This window comes from Lissotriton helveticus, chromosome 9, assembly GCF_964261635.1.
Source record: "Lissotriton helveticus chromosome 9, aLisHel1.1, whole genome shotgun sequence".
NCBI classification, from domain to species: Eukaryota; Metazoa; Chordata; class Amphibia; order Caudata; family Salamandridae; genus Lissotriton; species Lissotriton helveticus.
In genome coordinates, this window is record NC_136070.1 from 251225582 (window position 1) to 251244804 (window position 19223).

The window sequence follows — 19223 nt, forward strand, 5'->3', positions numbered from 1 at the left end:
GTGTCTGCTTCCCAGGAGACAATCCTGGCCGCGAGCAGGCGATTCGAAACTGGCAAGCGCACAAGTACGAGCGCTGCGCGAAGCTCCCACACAACACACGCATGCACATACACAGAAACACACACACAAGCACGCACGCACATACATACAGAACCCCCTCACGCACACACACACGCGGGCACACACACACACACGTACGTGCACCGCCCCCCCCCTTTTAAACTTACTGTGGCAATCTGGGGGACTCCGCTCTCAGCACGGGCAGGCAGAGTTGACGCTGCGGCTCTTGGCAGCTCCTTTCCTGGGGCTCCCTCTTGGTCAAGGGAGCCCCGCAACACGTGCGCAACCTCCTTTTGTCGGCCCCTGGGCTCTCCACCGCTCACAGGAGCCCCGGGCCGCTCGACGCATTTCCTCCGCCTGCCTCCTCTTCCAGTCCGGACGCGGCTCCGCCCCCGTCACAGGCGACCTTGCCTGACTTCCGGTGCGGCCGCGGCGGAATTCCGGGGGCAGTAAGAGTTATTTTATATTTTTCTAGTGTGTTTTCTTGTGATGGTGGGGGCGTGATTGTTAGCAAGTTGTTTTATTCTCAAACTTTTTTCCCCTTGCACAGGATAGATCGGGCAACACGAATGTAGCACGCAGGGTGGGTTTATGGTTATTACAGGCTTGCTCCTTTGCAAGGTGACCGGTATATAAAATACATTGGTTTTTGGAGTTGAACCCACCTCCCCCAGGGAAGATGACCTGCACGCGCAATATAAAGAGCGTTGTAATTCCAACACACAAGAGACATAGGATCTCCAGCACGATGCGATTGTTAATAATAGTTCAGTATTTTGATTGCTGGCTGGAGCTATGCTGTTGAAGTGTTGTTATTGCCTGAAGGTCATTCGTACATTCGATTAGAAACGCGTGGCAACCTGCAGAATGAAAGCTTTGCGTGTGAACTTTATTTATTGAAACTCCCAGTTGTAAGAGGGGTGGGGGGGGGGGGGTGGGGAGGGATAAAGTAGAATTATTGGCGTCGTGCCACAATTGTGTGACACAAAAGTTTTCGTCTTTCGTATAGTGTTTTATTACGACATAAATCACAGGAGCTTCTTGCGTGCACGACATTTAGACCTGTGTACTTCCACATTAAACTTTCCACTGTGTCTTTTTGACCTCTGGTGTTTTTGTAGCAGTTGGCTGGTTCGCGGCGGCATGCACTACTGTTTGACCAGTTTTTTCTCACATTCTGATAAATTGTTGCAACACATAAATGGTCAAGAGTGTTGCTATTTTTTTTCGATCGATAACCTTTCTTCCAATTTAAACCAGAGTTGCTTTTTTGTTATACATTCTTTCAAATGAATATAATTTTTTTTTTTCCTAGCGACGGATCACTTCCGTGGACACTGGTTACTTTTATCTGGCGATCGTTTTAATTCAGTAAAAGATTACGTTCTGCAAGCGAATGACCTGCAGTTGTACCACAAGGTCGCCCAGCCTTTTCTCTGGTTTTCGGTTTCAAAGGTCACCCGTCGCGCTATCGCCTTACACACAGGTAACACAGCACAACAAAGCCAAGGCGTGTGTACGGAAATGCGTTTAGACAGGAGCCGGCCTTCATCGTAAGAATACTATACTTGGGGGTCCTTATTTTAAGCGTTGGTAGGTCACGATAGAATGCCTCCCAGGGGGCAGTGCGCTGGATGTAACTTTAGAATAGAAGTGTCACTCATCCTGGCTTGGGGTTTGTGAGGACTGCTACATTGGTGAATGCTTTTAGGCCAAAGCAGCTTGGGCGGAAAGGAACCTTGCAATAAGATGAACAAGCCAGGTCAGTTTTTTGATCACTCGGAGGCGATACCCTCATTAACTCGGTATTCGCTTATCCTGGTGATGGTGACAAATTTATATATTTGAAATGTGATTCCTCTGCAGTGTGCGGCTTGTTTCCAGTTAGAGGCATACAAACCCGAGAACTAAATGTCACTGCAAATTCTTTTTCGTGTGATGTGCATTTATTTATAATTTTTAAAAAAAGTCATGAGCAATGGCAATAGCTCTACCTTTAATAATGCCGAGACCATTGCATTGTAAATGCTTGTTCACACTTGTTCTCAAGGGCCACAATTAATTCACTGGTGGGCAGAGTTAGGGGTCCTTTAAAGTTTAGCATAGAGGGAGCACTGCTTTAGATCAGCGGTGCACCAGCCCTGCCAAACCAACGGTTACTCATCCCATTTAGGGGTGGCAAAACCACTGGGTGTACCCCCACAGTATTTCACCTTAATATCAACTCCAGAGTTTCATGCCACCAGAATATCACGGCCAAAAAATTGAGGACCAAAATATCGAGACTGTAAGTATATATAGGGAAGTGTAGGCTTACTTTGCTTAGCTCCGGGTCTACGTACCTTAATGATAGTTATGGAAAATGCTACTTACCCTGTAAGCATCTGTTCATAGCATGTAGTGCTGTAGATTCACATGTTTAGAATACTCCTACCATGTTGGGCTCGGACATTTCCAAGGGTTTTTTTTTCCAAAGAAGTCTCTTGAGTCATGAGATGTGGTGTGACTCCTTCTCTTTATCATTCATTTTTTCATTTCATAAGTCTTTATTGCGATTCTTCATCATAAAAAGACAATAGTTATTAAAAAAAATACATTATTACAAATATCATCCATTAATCATAATCCAAGGTTATAAAAATATAAATTCACAATTACTACACCATCACATCACATTAATAAATACATACATATACAGTGACTTTTGACATTATTAAGATCAATTAAAAAGTGTATTAAATTTAACCCAGCAAAAAGACTTAGGACTTACATTAATATCATAACTATAACATCTATTTAAAAAACACATTATAAAGTACAATGTAAATGTGAGATAAGGGACCTTACATGATTACTTCACCCACCCTTTTTTGCACGCAAGACCCATGCCCAGCTCAGAAACTTAGCAACTCCTATGACTACGTAATGAGTGGGGTCAGATTTCAACAATCTCGTTGCCACCATAGCTGAACTAGTGCCCATAAGCTTACACACAGGTTTCAACCAGGTACTTCTTGGCTTATGGTAAACTGGGCAAACAAATAAGAAGTGGTTGTCTTTATGTACATTGCCCATGATTAACTGAAGTCAATGGCCCACAACTGGGTCATTTATAAAACAGAGTATACTTAGTCCAGATGTTTAGGCGTCTATGATATGACTCATTGAATCAAATCATAAGAATGAAATACAATCAAGTGTTTAACTGTAGTAAAGTGAACACACAAATTAATTGAATTAAATAACAAAATCAATCATGGGTAACAAAATGAATAAACAAACATTGGCAAAACCAATAGGTCTTACCTAAACAAGAGCTTTTGGCTTTGGCAATGTGTATTGTGATGTTGTACACTAGTGTGACTGCTGTTCAGCATGGCTAAAAGTTAGCCCGAAACCGGTCCCAGGATGCTTGTTTCTGGTCCAGGGAAGACCTGGCTTGGCAGTTCGGGCTTGACTGTTCCAATGAGGAACAGGTGCAAGACCGATTTGCATATTGCTGGGTCTGAACTGGGGTGGTGAAGGGAGCTAAAGAACGGTGATGGATTCAATCCAGATCTGTGACTGGGGGTGAGTGTCTGAAAAGTATCCGTGCCTCGTCCATCATCTCCTTGTGTTTGTTTTGTTCTCTAAAAATTAGTGGTGTGAAGTGTCTTAGAGTGGAGTGGGAGAGTAGAGTGTTGTAGAGTGGAATGTGGGAGTACACCGTTGTAGAGTGGATATGTTGGAGTACAGTGTCGTAGAGTGGAGTAGGGGGTGGATTAAAATAGGGTACATTGGAGTAGGGTGAATTGGGGTGGAGCGGACTGGATTTGAGTGGACTGGACTGAAATGATATGGACTGGAATGGGTTGGATTGGATTGGATTGGAGTGTGTTGTGTTGGAGTGGAGTGGGGTGGATTGGATCATGTGGACTGGACTGGAGTGGGGGGTATATTTAGGCAGTTTGAAGAGGGTGGATTGGATTGCCAGTGGGATGGATTAAGGTAGACTGGATTGGAGTGGAGTGGAGTGGAGTGGGGTGGGTTAAAATGGATTAGATTGGGGTGGGAGGATTGGGTTGCAGTGGATTGGATTGGAGTAGGGTGGGTTGAAATGGGGTGGGTTGGATTGGAATGAGTAGGATTAAGTTGGAGTGGAATGGGGTGGGTTGGCTTGTATTTGGGTGGGTGGGACTGCAATGGGTTGGTTTGGACTGGAGTGGGATTTGTTGGACTGCAGTGAGATGGGTTTGACTGGAGAGGGGTGGATTGGACTAGAGAGGGCTGGATTGGATTGGAGTCGGGTGGATTCGATTAGAATGTGGTGGATTGGGGTGGAGTGGGGATTGGTGGATTGGATTTGGGTGAGGTGGATTAGAGTGGGGTAAATTGGATTGAGGTGGGGTGAATTGGGATGGAGTGGGGTGGACTGAATTGGGGTGAGATGGATTGGGGTGTCTTGGATTGGAGTGGGACCAATTGGACTGGAGTGAGGCGGATTGGATTGGACTGGGGTGGACATTTGTGGATTGTAGGGGGCAGATTTTTGGGGATTGGAGTGGGGCAGATTGCTTTGGATTGGAGTGGGGAAGATTGGAGTAGGGCAGATTGTTTTGGATTAGAGTGGGGCAGATTAGAATGGGGAAATTGTTTTAGGTTGGAGTGGGGCAGTATTTTGGATTGGAGAGGGGCAGATTGTTTTGGATTGCACAGGAGTGGATTGGAGTTTGACAGATTTTTTGGGAGTGGGGCAGATTGTTTTGGATTGGACTATGGCAGATTGTTTTGGATTGCAAAGGGGCAGATTGTTTTGGATTGGAGTGGGGCAGATAGGTTTGAAGTGAAGTGGGTGGGTTGGGAAGATTTGAGTGTGATGGATTGGAGTGAGTTAGGTAGACTGGATTGGTCCTGTGTTGAATGAATTGAGTGGGGTGGATTGGATTGAGTGGATTGGTGTGGGCTGAGGTGGGGTGGATTGGCGTAGATTTGAGTGCAGCAGATTGGATTGGAATAGGATGGATTGGAGTGTACTGAACTGCATAATTTCAATAGTTACACATAAGAAAGAAACTATGTCGCTTTGGAACATAGAGAACAAGATAATCGTCTTTTTAAAAAAAAAAAAAAATCAACCACAAGCAAAAACATAACAAAACATGAGTGTACAGTGAGAAAAGAAGAATTTGCAAAATAAAAGAAAGTTAACTATAGAAAATATAACTTTGCATTTTTGTTTGTCCTGCTGGGCATGTTTTTGCCAGTCACACGCCTTCTGTTTGCAGGGCGCTAGAAGTTAAAAAGACCAAAATAGTACCTAAATCATTTGGGGAGCAGCGGACGGGCACTGATTAAGTTGAATCAATCAAGGCTTGGTCCTTGATCCACACAAAGAAATGGCAATGATGCTAGGTCTGCAGTGACCAGTAACGAGGCTGAAAATAAAGAGTGCCACGCAAGCCAACAAACGGTCTCCAAGCCCTTATCAGACACACATATGTCCAGTAAACAATCAGTTAATTCTGTTACCCAAGCTTGCAAGGGTTTATTTGATTGCCATTCCTTTGTAGCACATTGCCCAAGGGCACAGACTCTGTTAGATAGCTTACTCTCAGTTAATGAGGGTATGTATGGAGTGTCAATGTGGATGATGTGTGTGAAGCTCAATGCACAGTGAAAACACAGTAAGAGATCTACAAAAAACACAGGTTTCCATCCATTCCTTTCTACACACAAGAAAGAGGGAGTGGCCAATGATGAGAAGTGGGTACACTGGCAATCACTAGCCAGCAACCCCCTCGGGTATTGCTACCGTGAGGTACTCTCTCCCTGTTTACTATATTTTTTACTAGTGAGAGTAGACCTGTTATGACGTTTTTAATTAGTGAAAGTGCACAGTGAACAATCATAGTAGTGTTAGTTAACACACTAGGAGGACTAAGAGAAGACTTATTACAAAAACCTGCGATTGTGTGGGTTAAGATAGGTGCAATTAAGGTGAGGCCTTATATTGTTGTTAGTTGATGTGATGAAACTGTTATTGGAAGGCCACATTCCTGTACAGTGATGATGTCATCAAGCGCACCCCACCCTGTAAGAGAGGTGCTTGTGGTATTGATCACTTGTAGTGCGGGGTCTGTAAAAAGCCTGCTTTGCAACAAATTGTTGGTGTTCCACCACGGCAGAAAGCGATGAGAGCTGGTCTGAATCAGCACTAAATCTTCCCAGTGACTTTCCACTTGAGGCCATATGCCTCCAGGCACTCTTGTAGGGGACGCATGTGAAGACTTGTGTAGGGCACAAGTGGCAAAACACAAGGCCATCATCCCTACAAGGTGCATCACTGTTCTTGCTGCGAGCTGACGATTGGGCTGGAAAAGGGGAAACAGCTGCAGAAAGGTCTCCTCTCTCTGCTGGCTTGGATACACATTCCCTGTGACTGCATCTAACATGTAACCTAGAAGTTGGATTTTTTATCTAACTGGACCACCAAAGAGTTGGGAGGAACCTGGACCTCGATGTACTCTGAGTCATTAGACAGGGATTTGCATTTCTTTTCAACCATTGCGGCCACTATCCTCACCTTGACAGGCTCATTAAAATTGTTGGAAGCAAATTTTGCATTCCCTTTAACATGGGTAAAAATTAGACTGTCTTCTCTAACATGGAAAGCGTCTCCACATGGAGGGAGGTAGTCTATTCTTGGGTGACATGCATGTCCACTTTGAATTACCTTATGATAGGCCGTGGTGTAATTGGGGGCGAAGCCCTTGCTAAATATTGCTCTTAATCTTGATCACATGGGGGGCATAGATTAAAGTTATCCCAGGGATCTTCAGTGAGACCTAGCACTTAGGGTTGAACATATGCGTTAAAGGGGACATAAAGGTGATGAGAGAGAAGACCCTCTGGTGACTCTGGAAGAGGCAGTGTGGGTGGTGTGTATGGTCTCTGGGGAGGGAGGCTTGGAGGAAGGCTCCCTCTTTGCTAGTTTTCTCATTCAAGGTAGAGTGACTGGAGGCGCTAGTGTTTTTGCTGAGATCTTGCCCGTAACAGGGCAGATGAGCAGGCGCTTCTGCCTGACATGAAACTTATGTTGAAGTTTCTCGAGGATCAGAGTCTTAATGTCTTCGACTCTGAGCATTGACTGAGGTTTCAAAGTCAGCTTTGCTTTTAGTTTAGAAGAGGGATTTGGTGTTAATGATGATTTAAACATTTATGGAGTCTAAAATACAGGTGCGGATGCAGCCTTTTGTGCTTTCTTCTGGTGAGACTGATGGTGCTCAGTGCTCTTGGAGTGTCTCTAGCTCGATGATGGTGGTTGTTGATGCTCTTGGTGGAGGCTTACTCGTTTCTGAAGCTCTTTGCCAGTGCCCTGCAGAGCCCAAAGGCAGCGGGAGCCTTTGCCTTTTCTTATCGTCCAAGCTCAGCGATTGATGCCTGACACACATGTGAGCTCTCCCTTGGCATGGGACTTCCTTTGGGGCTATGGCTTGGTGATATGGGTCTTGCGGGCTAATTGCATATTCACAATCTTAGGTGTGGTCTTGGTGCGCGGTCTGCAAGTCTTCTGCGTCAGCTCATCGCCCTCCATTTACTCATGGTTAGACTCCCTCGAAGACCCTGTCTCTGGACTGGGTGTCAGTTGCGTGGCCGGGAGACCAGATGGGCCAGCCTCTTCTTGTTGTTCATTTCCATGGATATCATCTTCCTCGAAGATGTCGGGGTCTCAGAGGATCTCTGTCGGCACATCCTCTGATTTGCCCAGTGCAGCTCCCTGAGCTTTCTCAAATCCAACTCCACAGGATCAATTAGGAACCAAAGGGATCCAACGGAATGTGTCCAGAACACAACAGTCTCAAAGCCCATTCAGTATACGTCCAAACCTGATAGAGCAAAAAACACAATTGAACATGAAGTGAGTGCCTGTGCACAATGTACAAAACCAAAGGAGGGGTCACACCACATCTCATGACTCGAGACTTCTTCAAAGAAAAACAACTTGCAAACATCGGAGCCGAACACTACATGGCAGAAACATGCTAAGCATATGTATCTACAGCAGCACATCGTACAAATGTGCACAAGATGTGGAGTTAAGAAATTAAATGTATACTCATGTTTATGCTCTTACCCTTTTGATACTTTGTTTCCTGATATTTTCTCTATCATATTCTGCTAGTACCATATTCTCTAGTTGACATTTTGATATACAACCCTGCTTGCTGAGCCTCAGCTGGCTCCACTGAGGGACACCCTTTACTTGTTAACCTGTACACGACTGGGGAGGCAGGTAACAATAACAGTCGCCCCACCCTATTTAGCACTTTACCTCATGGAACCTGGAGGTCCACCTCACCTAAACACCTCAGTAAACATGCAATATGCAGTTGTTTAAAAAACAGAAACTGGCTGAAAGCATGATCCATGACCTGGTGCATTTGGCAGCTATGGACTATCTACCACCAACCATAGTGTATTTTGCATCCAGATTTTGGACTACAAGAGTAGGTGTCAATCAGGATGTGGAATTCATTAAGGACAAAGATACTAGATCAGTCATAAATGACAGTGAAAAATTGTAAAGGATAAGTTTACCATAAACGCCTTTATTGCGATTGGACGATTTAGGTGTGGGGATAAACAGGAGTCAGAATCTCTAATTCAGCCAGTAGCCCCTCGTTTACATTTGTCCATTACTAGTTATAGTCCTCGGAATGGGGATTAACTATGCAGACATGGAAATACCTACAGGTTTGACCTAATTCCGGAGATTATTCTGCGGATGGCAGCGGGGCAGCTGTGAGGGGGGATGGAGTCCAAGGCCATGGCAGGCTATGGCCTTGCTTTGCCTAGCATTGCCTGCTCCTCCATTTGTGGGACCCTCCCACCCACTCTGTTTATCTGTTCTTTATGCTTGTGATTGGCCAGTTCCTGTTACTGAAGACTAACTTGGTCTCTTCACAGAATCTGCACAGCTCCGTGGCTGAGTCGGCAGCTATTGGCTATCCTCATGAAGTGAAGGGAGAAGGTAAGCAAAAAGAGGTTAAGAACGGCAAACATAAACACGAGATGGAGAAGATGAGTAGGATGCGGTAAGATAAGTTGGAGATGTAGAAGATGAGTAGGAGGTGTAAGCTAGGGAGGACATGTAGAATATGAGTATGCGGGGTAAGATAAGTAGAAGATGAGCAGGAGGGGGTACGATGAGTAGGAACTGTAGAAGGTGAATGGGAGGGACTATTAAGTAGAAGATGAGTAGGGGGGAGTATGATAAGTAGGAGATGTAGAATATGAGCAGGAGGCTAAGATAAGTAGGAAAAGTAGAAGCTGAGTAGGAGGGGGTACGATAAATAGCATAAGTAGGATGGGGTAAGATAAGTTGGTGATGTAGAAGATGAGCAGGAGGGGGTATGATAAACAGTGGGGATAAAAGGTGCACCGAGATAAGATAGGTATGGGGGTAAAAGGTCAGCGGGGAGGAAAATAATCAGGTAGGTGGGGGGTAAAGGAAGAAAATGGGGTAAGAGTAGGAAGGTGGGTGATATGGGGTTACATAAGCAGGAAGGATAGACAGTGAGAAGATGTATGATAAGTAGAAGTGTTAGAAAGTGAGCAGGGGTAAGATACGTAGGAGTATTAGAAGGTGAGCAAGGGGTAAGACATGCAGGACGGCGAAGATGTGAGCAGGGGTAAATAGGAGGGGTAGAAGTTGGTAGGGTTTGAGATGAGTAAAAGGGCTAAACAGAGAACGCGGGTAAGTAGAAGGGGTAGAAGATCCGAAGGGTGTAAGATAAGTAGGAGGGGTAGAAGGCGAGTCTTAGGGGATAAGATAAGTGGAGGTTAGATAGGAGAAGAAGATACACAGGAAAGGTGTGGCAAGCAGGAAAGAACAAGAGGCTGCATGAGAGAAGGTAACCAAGAGGGTGAGAATGAGGCGGAGTGGCCAGGGTAGGCACAAGTAGCATAAATTAAGCCAGAAGAGAAAGCCTTTATTACAAATGCAACCAAATGACTGAATGAGGGAACAGATTGCACTTTACGATCCGACTTTCTATTTCTGTTCCTAATATCACTTTGAGTGTCCACAGCCTTTGATTCTTGATTCTGTTGGTCTTCATTCTCACTCTCTGCTCTTTCCAGGAGCCTACGTCTTCATTGTGTTGAAGAAAAGCTCCAGCCTTCCTCATGAGCAGCTGGTGCAGGAATTGAAAGAGCTTGTGTCTCAGAAGATAGCCAAGTATGCAGCTCCAGATTTCATCCAGGTAACCTGTGTGCAACCACCAGACCAAGCAAAGTCCTGCCACTCGATCACACCTAGTTAACTCAAGTGTCCAACACCCAGATCATGACTAGGCCACACAGGTGCCCAACAACCAGATCACAATAAAATAAGCCAAGACCAACCTTCAGATCACATCTGGGCACAACAGGTGTCCAAGAACCAGACCACGACTAAGTCACACATGTGCCCAACAACCAGATTACAATGAAATATCTCAAGTCCAATCACCGGATCACAACTAGGTAACATGTGCCCAACAATCCAATCACAACAAAATAACCCAAGGGCAACCTTCAGATTATATCTAGGTAGCACAAGTATTCAAGAACAAGATCATTTTTAAAGGTCCTAAGACCTTAACAAGTACAAGCAAAAGACTCTTCTGATCGCTAGCAGATACTCGGTTCATACTAGCCAGTCTTATTCAGGCATAAAGGGCTCTACTACATCCATGTAATAGTCAGCATTGAGAATATATCTATGAAACCTGGTACAACAAATATCTGTCTCTGAAGTGCCTGTCTCTGAAGTACCATAAAACAGGAGTACATATCACCCTTTGGGTATTACTATTCGAAAACTATGGGTGATAAAGACCTCTTATGCTATGGTATTAAGTTTCTTACAGAGAATTTACTAATTGCTTGCTCTGTACTGCTCGGCTCCCACAGATCATTTGGTTATCTTTGCCACATCAGTAGCATCTTGCTGTTTGCTGCTAGCCTTTCACAAGGCATGTGCAATCAAGTATGTGGAGGATATCACAAGACAGTATGGTCCATATTTCCTAAGGCTTTGCACCAAAGCAAAGTGAAGCAAAGAGATGCATTGGTATTTACTTTCCCGTGCAGAAGGTATTTTGCGCTGTAATGGTGCCCTTTTCTGAGCATAAGAAGTGCTTTGCATCAAGGGGCTATACTGGGACGTTACTTGGGTGGATTAGCGCAAACGCCTATAGGTTTTGATGCAAATCCTATTTTACTAAGAGAGCCAGATGGGCTTTAGAGAGCCATACCGAGCTTTACACTGAAAACTGCCAGGGGCTCTTTTCTGTTCTGAGCTTCCAAGCTTTCATGTTGCTCTTTGTGATCTCTTGATCTGTGCTGGCTGCTAGGCTTACCCAAGACACTTTATGAGTTAGGGTCTTTGCTGATGGACTCTCACGTCAGTTCATGACTTATAGCTGTGTTTTGGTACGGGTACTCAATACAAAATAGGCTTTTCCTCTCTGCAGAACAACTCAAGTGGCAGTCACTGGCTGGTTTTGCACTGCATGCCCATGCATTCGTTATTTTAGGTTTAGATTATGGCTCATTCTCTTGTTGTCTTGCATTTTTGATTCTTTAGCATCATAATATGAATCAGGGGTCTTCAGTGCCTACTGAACAGACCCTGTTCACTTAAAGATCCTATGCTTGATTTATAAGGCTTGCCAGTATCCGCTTGTATCCCAAGTCTAAAGCTTCTTAGTACAGCAATTATTGCTTATGTGAAGCCCAACGTAAGAGGAGGAGGTTTGGCGAGTGGCGTTGCACTTTACCTTGCATCCTGAATCCTTGCTTCTGCAATTGACTATAAGTCTTGTTACTCTTGGCAAATCACTTTCTCTCCCTGCAGTCTGTCGTCTTGTATGGTCCCAAGCTCATGTTTTTGTAATCTGGTTTTAACAAGAACACCCACAAACCTTGCTATTCAATATACGGCTACTGAAGTTGCAAAAAGTATTCTTGTAAAGTGATTGCTGAAGTCATATTTACATAGAAAAGGCTTCTCTGCAAGAAATTTTCTCGAATGAACCCTTGTGATGTATTCCTATAGGTTCTGTATCGATCCCCCTATTCCTGACCCTATTCTGGTTAACAAGTTAACTAGCTGCCATCCCATGATGCAGAAAACCCCCATGATGCAGAAACCGTTATCTGATTAAGCCACACTACGGCACAGGAACGTGTTATCTGATTAGGTCATAACGCTTGCAATCTAATTAGACGAGCGATATTCCTCCAGCCCCTGATAAGGCATACGGAGTTCTCAAAACAAATCAAACCTATGACAACCTGGGAAAAACCCTGCGGCCATTGTTTTGATTTCACCGAGAACTTCAGCAAAGGAATGTGCTAACGACCAGGTCGTATGACATCCTTATTGACGTATCTATGTCCATCCTTACGTCAATCTCGGCACCTTAAAGGTATAAATATTACCGATATTGCCCTATGCAAACACACGCGGTGGTGACGAGATCGGAGCAGCCAGACTTGCCGAAGCCCAGAGCAGAGCAGACCCCGCTGGCGCAGCCCCGCCTTCCTGACGCGCTGAGAACGAGATGCTGCTTTCTCCTGCCGAGAAATCCAGCTCCGGCGCTTCCGGGTAGCCCTCGCAGGCAGCCTGGAATATCGAGACCAGAGACGAGAGATACCATCCCTCATTCATCCTAGATTCCAGGTACAGAACTGAATAACCCCTTGCAGAGAATTCTTTAGTCAGTCACTTGGCAAAACAAACTCAACTTAAACTGCTACTTTCTATTCCCGCCCACGTATTAGGCTTAGGTCAGGTACACCGGGGTAGGCGTAGTTAGAAACACCAGTTGAGTACGATTAGTCAAATGTATATGTGTATGTATCTATTTTATCCATTTTAAACCATCATATGGCTTAGAAACCATATCAATGTTTTTACAGTATTATTTTATACTTCTGCTTTTAATGTATGCACTTTACTTAACCATAAGTATTGCAATAATATCGATCCATTTCTCTTGTATGAGAAAAGAGACTGATCAATAAATAACATTTTTTATTGAACACGCCCGTCTCTTCCTTTTCTCTACAATCTGGTGAGACTAAGAATGCACGTACTGACTGAGTAAAATAAGTCGTCTTTTGTTTTCACACGACTCTAGAGATACACTCTTGATTAGGGGAGAGCAAAGTTGTCATGTTCTATGGTTGTCAGAAACTAAATCCCTTCTTGTCTATCCAGGGAGGTTCAACTCCTCCTTGCCTATTCGAGAAAGTTTCTAGTGAACTCTGAGCTAGCTGGCAAACCCAAAACTTTAAGTCTAATATCGACAGTAGTAGACCTAGTTAACGTCTGGTCTAGGCCTATACTATTGAAGGTATTATTCCAATGCGCAGAGCCTATTGGGATAATAGGAACTACACTACATGGCGCCCAACGCGTTTGGATAGGCGATAAAACTAACGTAAGACATTTAGAGTAACTCAGTCGTGCTTTTTCACTCAGACCCCTTTTTCCCATAATACTCCAAAGACCTCTGGAGTGGGTGAAAGGTAATATCCGCCAGACCTCGCAGGAGGAAACTCCTATGTATGGTTCTTGGTTTAGTCAACGTTGAAGGATACACTGTTCCAAAATACTGTGCATCTAATCTTTGTTTCCATAAGAACCTGATCTGCAAACAAACAAAATAACCTTCTGGACAGTACAATGTCAGACAGTGAAGGAGAAAGAGAGGCAGTTAGAATAGCAACTGAACTCGCAGCAGCTGATACTGCTATGCAAGAAGCAGACCCGGGTATAATAATCATCCCGGTCAACACAAGAAAATCTATAACTTTAAAACTTATAGAAAATGGACTGACACCTAGAGGTGGCACAGTCATATTCGTAATTGAGGCACACGAATATCGGCAGACAGAGGTATTCTACACATGGATAAACTTTCCAGCAGCTAATGCTGTTACAAAGGTCTTCCACTATTACAAAACAGAGGAACCTCCTGAAGAGTATACTCCTTTCGAGGAGGTGGAAGTACCACTTAAATTTCAAGAGCATCTGCTCTTATTTAATGGCGCCCTAAAACATAATAATCACATCACCAGGCTCGGTCCATTAGGTAGACCAGGAGCAACGTGGCCGGTTCTAGCCGGATACACACCACATCCAGACATCGATGGGATATCTGCAGCAGAGCTTTTAACACAGCTAAAACAATTAATAAAATTACATAGACAATTAGTCCAATATGTGATGCGGACTTCAACAATTCAACCAGCAATTAAAATTCCACAGCTGACCCCTCATCAGGGGAACACAAATAAAATTACACCACAGAACATACAATCCTGCCTAGGTAAAGTACCAGCTAAACGGGAACAAATACCATTCTGGTTAGCACAAAAAATCCCCCAAATAGAGGCGGTGTTTCCAGACACCACCCCGTTAGAAAAACACAGGATTCTGACTATCTGTCTTCCAATGGGAATCGCACCACACGTGGAGGACTGTGACACTTGGGGTACAGTCTTTGCTTCCATTTACACAAAAACGCACGGTGTTCCATCCATTTCGGTAATACCAGATGTGCTAAAACTAATTCAAGACGAATACGGTCCAGAACCCGCTTTAACTCTTGGTATGAAATTACTGAAAGACTTCAAGCAGGTCTCGGCAATACTATTAGCCAACATAAAGGGAGAAGCAGCAAACGTGGCGATCCGCCAGAGGTTAAAAGAAACAGATCTAGCAGACCAGCCAGCTGAAATTGCCAGAATCATAGAAAAATCCTATGAGGAACTAGGTAGAGATAGTTTAGGTGGAATACCAGTAAAACCACAACTGATTGAAAGTCCTGGAAAAATATTTTTTAATAATAATTCAACATCACAAAAGAGCTGGGATGGAAACAAACAATCCAATCCTAAAGAAAAGAAATTCCAGTCCAGAGGAAGGTCTCCTCGGCGGAGAGAAAAATCTCCGAACCAAAGACACAGGTCACCCCAAAGTGACCCCTCTGGGAAAAGATATAACCTTAGAAATAGGGATAATATAAAGAAGCCTGATAGATATCAAGACATTGATACACGTCCCTCTCAATCTTTTCAGACTTCCTCGCAGAAATCGGAAAGAAGAGGACGATCAGAACAAAGAGAAGAGCACGCCAAGTCCAAAGACAAGGAATCTGCTCATCTAAAAAAGAAACTACAATTTCCAAAAAAGAAGGTAGCCAGTATCAAGGTAGTAAACAATGCCGAGAATACTGAGGACACAACTGAAAAACAGAGAATGGGCTCAGACAATGCTAGACAGCGCAGCAGAAGTGAGCATAGCTCGCAAAGTCCTTATGAATCATCTGGAGACAGTGGACACGAATGAATATCTTCAAGTGGAAACTGCCGACACCAGAGTTAGCAAACCTCACAAAATATATGAAATAACTTTACGTATAGAAGGGTATAAGACTAGAAAAATAAGGGGACTATTTTGGGATAATCTCTCCAAGGGCTATGACATCCTTCTAGCTGAAAAAGACTGGCCACCAGAGTTTGTCAGGGAGTGCCCTCATGGCGAAGAAATAATTATGCCTGCCTTCTCAAATCATATCCCAATTCATAAAAAATACACACTTGCCAGAAAGTGGGCAGTAAAAATCATATAGGATGGGATGAGGAATCTCCTCCTCACAAAATCCAGTTAAAATCACAACCTACTGCACAAAGGCAGTATCCGATCAAGCAAGAAGCTAAAAAACAGGTAAAAGAAATTCTAGATCAATTAGAATACCAGGGGGTGATTGAAACTTGCACCTCACAAATGAACAACCCTTTGTTTCCTGTCTCCAAACCAGACAATTCATATCGTCTAGTTTTGGATTACAGACACCTTAACTCATGTTGCAAAACTTTTGCAGTGCAAAATTCGCATAGTGCTGCACTAATGAATAACATAGTGCGCAAAAAATACAAAACAACATTAGACATCTCTAATGGATCCTTTTGTCAAAACATAGCACCAGAGAGCAGATATTTGTCTGCGTTCTCAATAAATGGCACTCAAAAACAATTCTGTCGGTTAGCCCAGGGGTACAAGAATAGCCCAGGGGTATTCTCAGCGAGAGTAACAGAGTTACTACAAACATATGATGACGAAGCATTATCTTATGTCGATGACATATACCTAACAGATGATGACTTGGATACTCACTTGAAGAGAGTGAACACCATAATACTTGGGTTCGCAGCAGAGGGTTACAAATTCAACTTTAAAAAATCGAGAATTGCCCATCTAACAGTCCTGTTCTTAGGATATGAATTATCAAGTGAAGGCAAAAGCCTGGCTGACAATTTCCTAGAGAAATGTGCCGTACTCCAAGCACCTAGAACACTAAAAAACCTACAGTCAATTCTAGGCTTCCTAAATTTCGGAAGAACATACATTGCAAATTACGCAGAAAGGGTCAAACCCCTTTATGATCTAATAAAACCAGATTTTAAAAGAACCAATTGGACTCAAATACACACAGAAATTCTGAGATCCTTACAAACAGACATGTTAATTAAAACAAAATTAGAAACACGTGATAACACACGCAATCTTGTGATTCGAGTCATCCCAGGAAGATGCGGATTACCTGACCTCTAATGAGGGAGAAAAGGTACCAATTGCATTCAAATCACACTTGTACACAGAAGCTGAAAAGAAATTCAGCATTAAAGAAAACATTGTTCATGCAGTTCAAACCGCAATAGCTAGAGAAAAAGATCAAGCGGATGGTAGACACATCACAGTCCGAACAGCAGAATCAGCCTTTGAGGCATTAACAACACCGTGTAATTTACCAACAACAACATTGAATCCGGAATGGATACAATGGGTGAATTCAATTACAACGGACAAAGTATACTACTACTTTGATCCAGAACTAAAGGAATTGAAAAATCTAGAATATGAAAGAACATTCCCTCTGCCAATCGACATTCTGCCCTTACGACAATACGCTTGTGTAATCTATACAGACGGACATGCTCAACCCTCCGTTTGGGGAGAACAAGCATACAACCCCACATGTGAGATTACAAAAGAAGTGTGGCGCGGAGGTAATCTAAGACCTCTATTAACAAAAACACACTCAGTAGAAACTAATTCAGAACAACAGACTGAAATAATAGCATTGAAAATGGCGCTAGATAATGCGGATCGCGAATTCCCGACACTTATAGTGTCCGATTCATATTACTGCGTCAAATCATATAACAACGATTTGCAGACATGGATTCAAAACGGTTACAAAGATGACACAGGTGCAACAATAAAGCAAAAACTGCTTTGGGAACAAATAGTTCTGTTACAAAAAGAACTACCAAAGACTCACGTGATACATACACTGAGTCATCAGCGTGATGGCGTTCACGTTGCAGGGAATTCATTGGCTGAGACAGCCACATCGGTAGCAACTAAATCGGCTTCCGTAGCTCGAAAAAAGCGTACAGTGAAGTATATTGACGGTGAAACAGTGCTGGCGGTGAAAACGTCATCAAAAGGCGACTGCTCAGCGCTACCGATCAACTATCCACTCAATTATACATACATAATCGATGCAAACTCCGTCCCTTTTGCTCGAATCCCTGGAGTGGGGGATAGAGTGATTCCAAACATGGACAGGAGAACCTTGTTAATAGCAGAAGCACATATGGGCGAGGGTCTCAGACACCTCAAACTAAAAGATTCTCTGGACGAATTACAATCAAGGTACTGGTGGCCAGGCATGAGCCTGCATCATATCATGTTTGTAAAGAACTGCCCAAACTGTAACAGAAATCGCAGTGGTGAGAGAAACGGTGTAATACCGTGTCGTTTCACTCCAGAAAAGATCAACAATAAAAAGCAAAGCGTCCGATTAACATATACAGGCTAGTTTCCACTTATAATGTAGATCACCAGCACTCGGCTGACGTCTGGACTGTTATACAAAGATTTGCGAGTCTAAATGGCATATACGCTAGAAGCATGCTACGTTTGACCATTGTTTTCACTCTAGCCCTCCAGCCTGAGGGGAAACATGGCCAAATGAGCATAGCACAGCGGGACTCTTCTCACTTCCTTCCTGAGGGATACGGGATGGTGTAAAGAAAAAACCAAGGCATAAAGCTATCTATAACAGAAAGGATATTGGGTTCGGGAGCTGGGTGGGTCAAACATCTAATAAGTGTCCAACGTAGTCTAAATAACCTGCCAAGAAATTCTCTGAAGGGATTCAGTCTGTACGAATTATTGTTTGGAACTAGGATGTTAGTCTTAGACCTCGACAGTCAGACTTCAGTGGTGAAGGAAAAAAGCTTTGATATCAAAGATCGTTTGGCTATTTTGCAGGACTTAAACGAAACAAGAAAAGACCTGAGCAACATAAAGTTGAAACAGCAGCCAACAACCACTGAAGAACCACCACCTGTCCCAGCAAGACCTGTCTGGATTCCAAAAGTCGGGGATCTAGTCAGAGCAAAGATCGCGGTAAAGAAGGAATTTGGGCCTTCTTACAGAAAAGCAGTTCCTGTCTTGTCCATCAACGGGACAAGATCAGTTGTACTACCGCCGCTTGCTGGTAAAAAGGAGAACCGAGTTGTATCCATCGACCTGGTAAAACCACAATCATGTGGCCGATAACAAATAGTAGGCCAAGTGGACTCCCGATAAGTAGTAGAACACCAAGATATGCTACAAACACAGAGGTTCAATCTAAGAGGCTAATCACATTCGAAACGCCTACAGAAGAACAACAAGGACTATGCAACAATGCAATGGAACTTAGACCTCTGAAAACCCAAATAAAAACATTTAGCAGAGACACACCAATCTATAATGAAGTAACAAACGACTATGCAAGAAAAAGTAATCCTGAAGCAATTGGAACAATTGACAGAACTGCATCCGGCTACTTCATTAACTTCGATGATTCCTCTGAAGACCTAAGTGAATCAAAAACACAGCCATCAACAAAAACCTTTAAAGATAAAGTTAAAGTACTTTTGAAACAACTGAAAGAAACAAACATATCTGATTTCTCCATGGATTGAATTTTGGGTGGGTTTTGGTGCATTTATCCTCATACTTTGGCTCACCATGGTACTAACTTTGGGACGCTTCATTGAGGGAAAAT

At 43.5% G+C, this 19223-nt stretch overlaps 1 protein-coding gene across 1 annotated transcript in view; it reads left to right on the forward strand.

Moving 5' to 3' along the window:
- Nucleotides 1–19223, forward strand: part of LOC144781186 (acetyl-coenzyme A synthetase 2-like, mitochondrial) — a 196545-nt gene that overhangs the window by 171140 nt on the left and 6182 nt on the right. The window contains exons 12-13 of the mRNA XM_078659876.1: nucleotides 9007–9070; nucleotides 10183–10304. Coding sequence (XP_078516002.1) covers nucleotides 9007–9070; nucleotides 10183–10304 — 186 coding nt within the window. The remainder of the gene's footprint in view (nucleotides 1–9006; nucleotides 9071–10182; nucleotides 10305–19223) is intronic.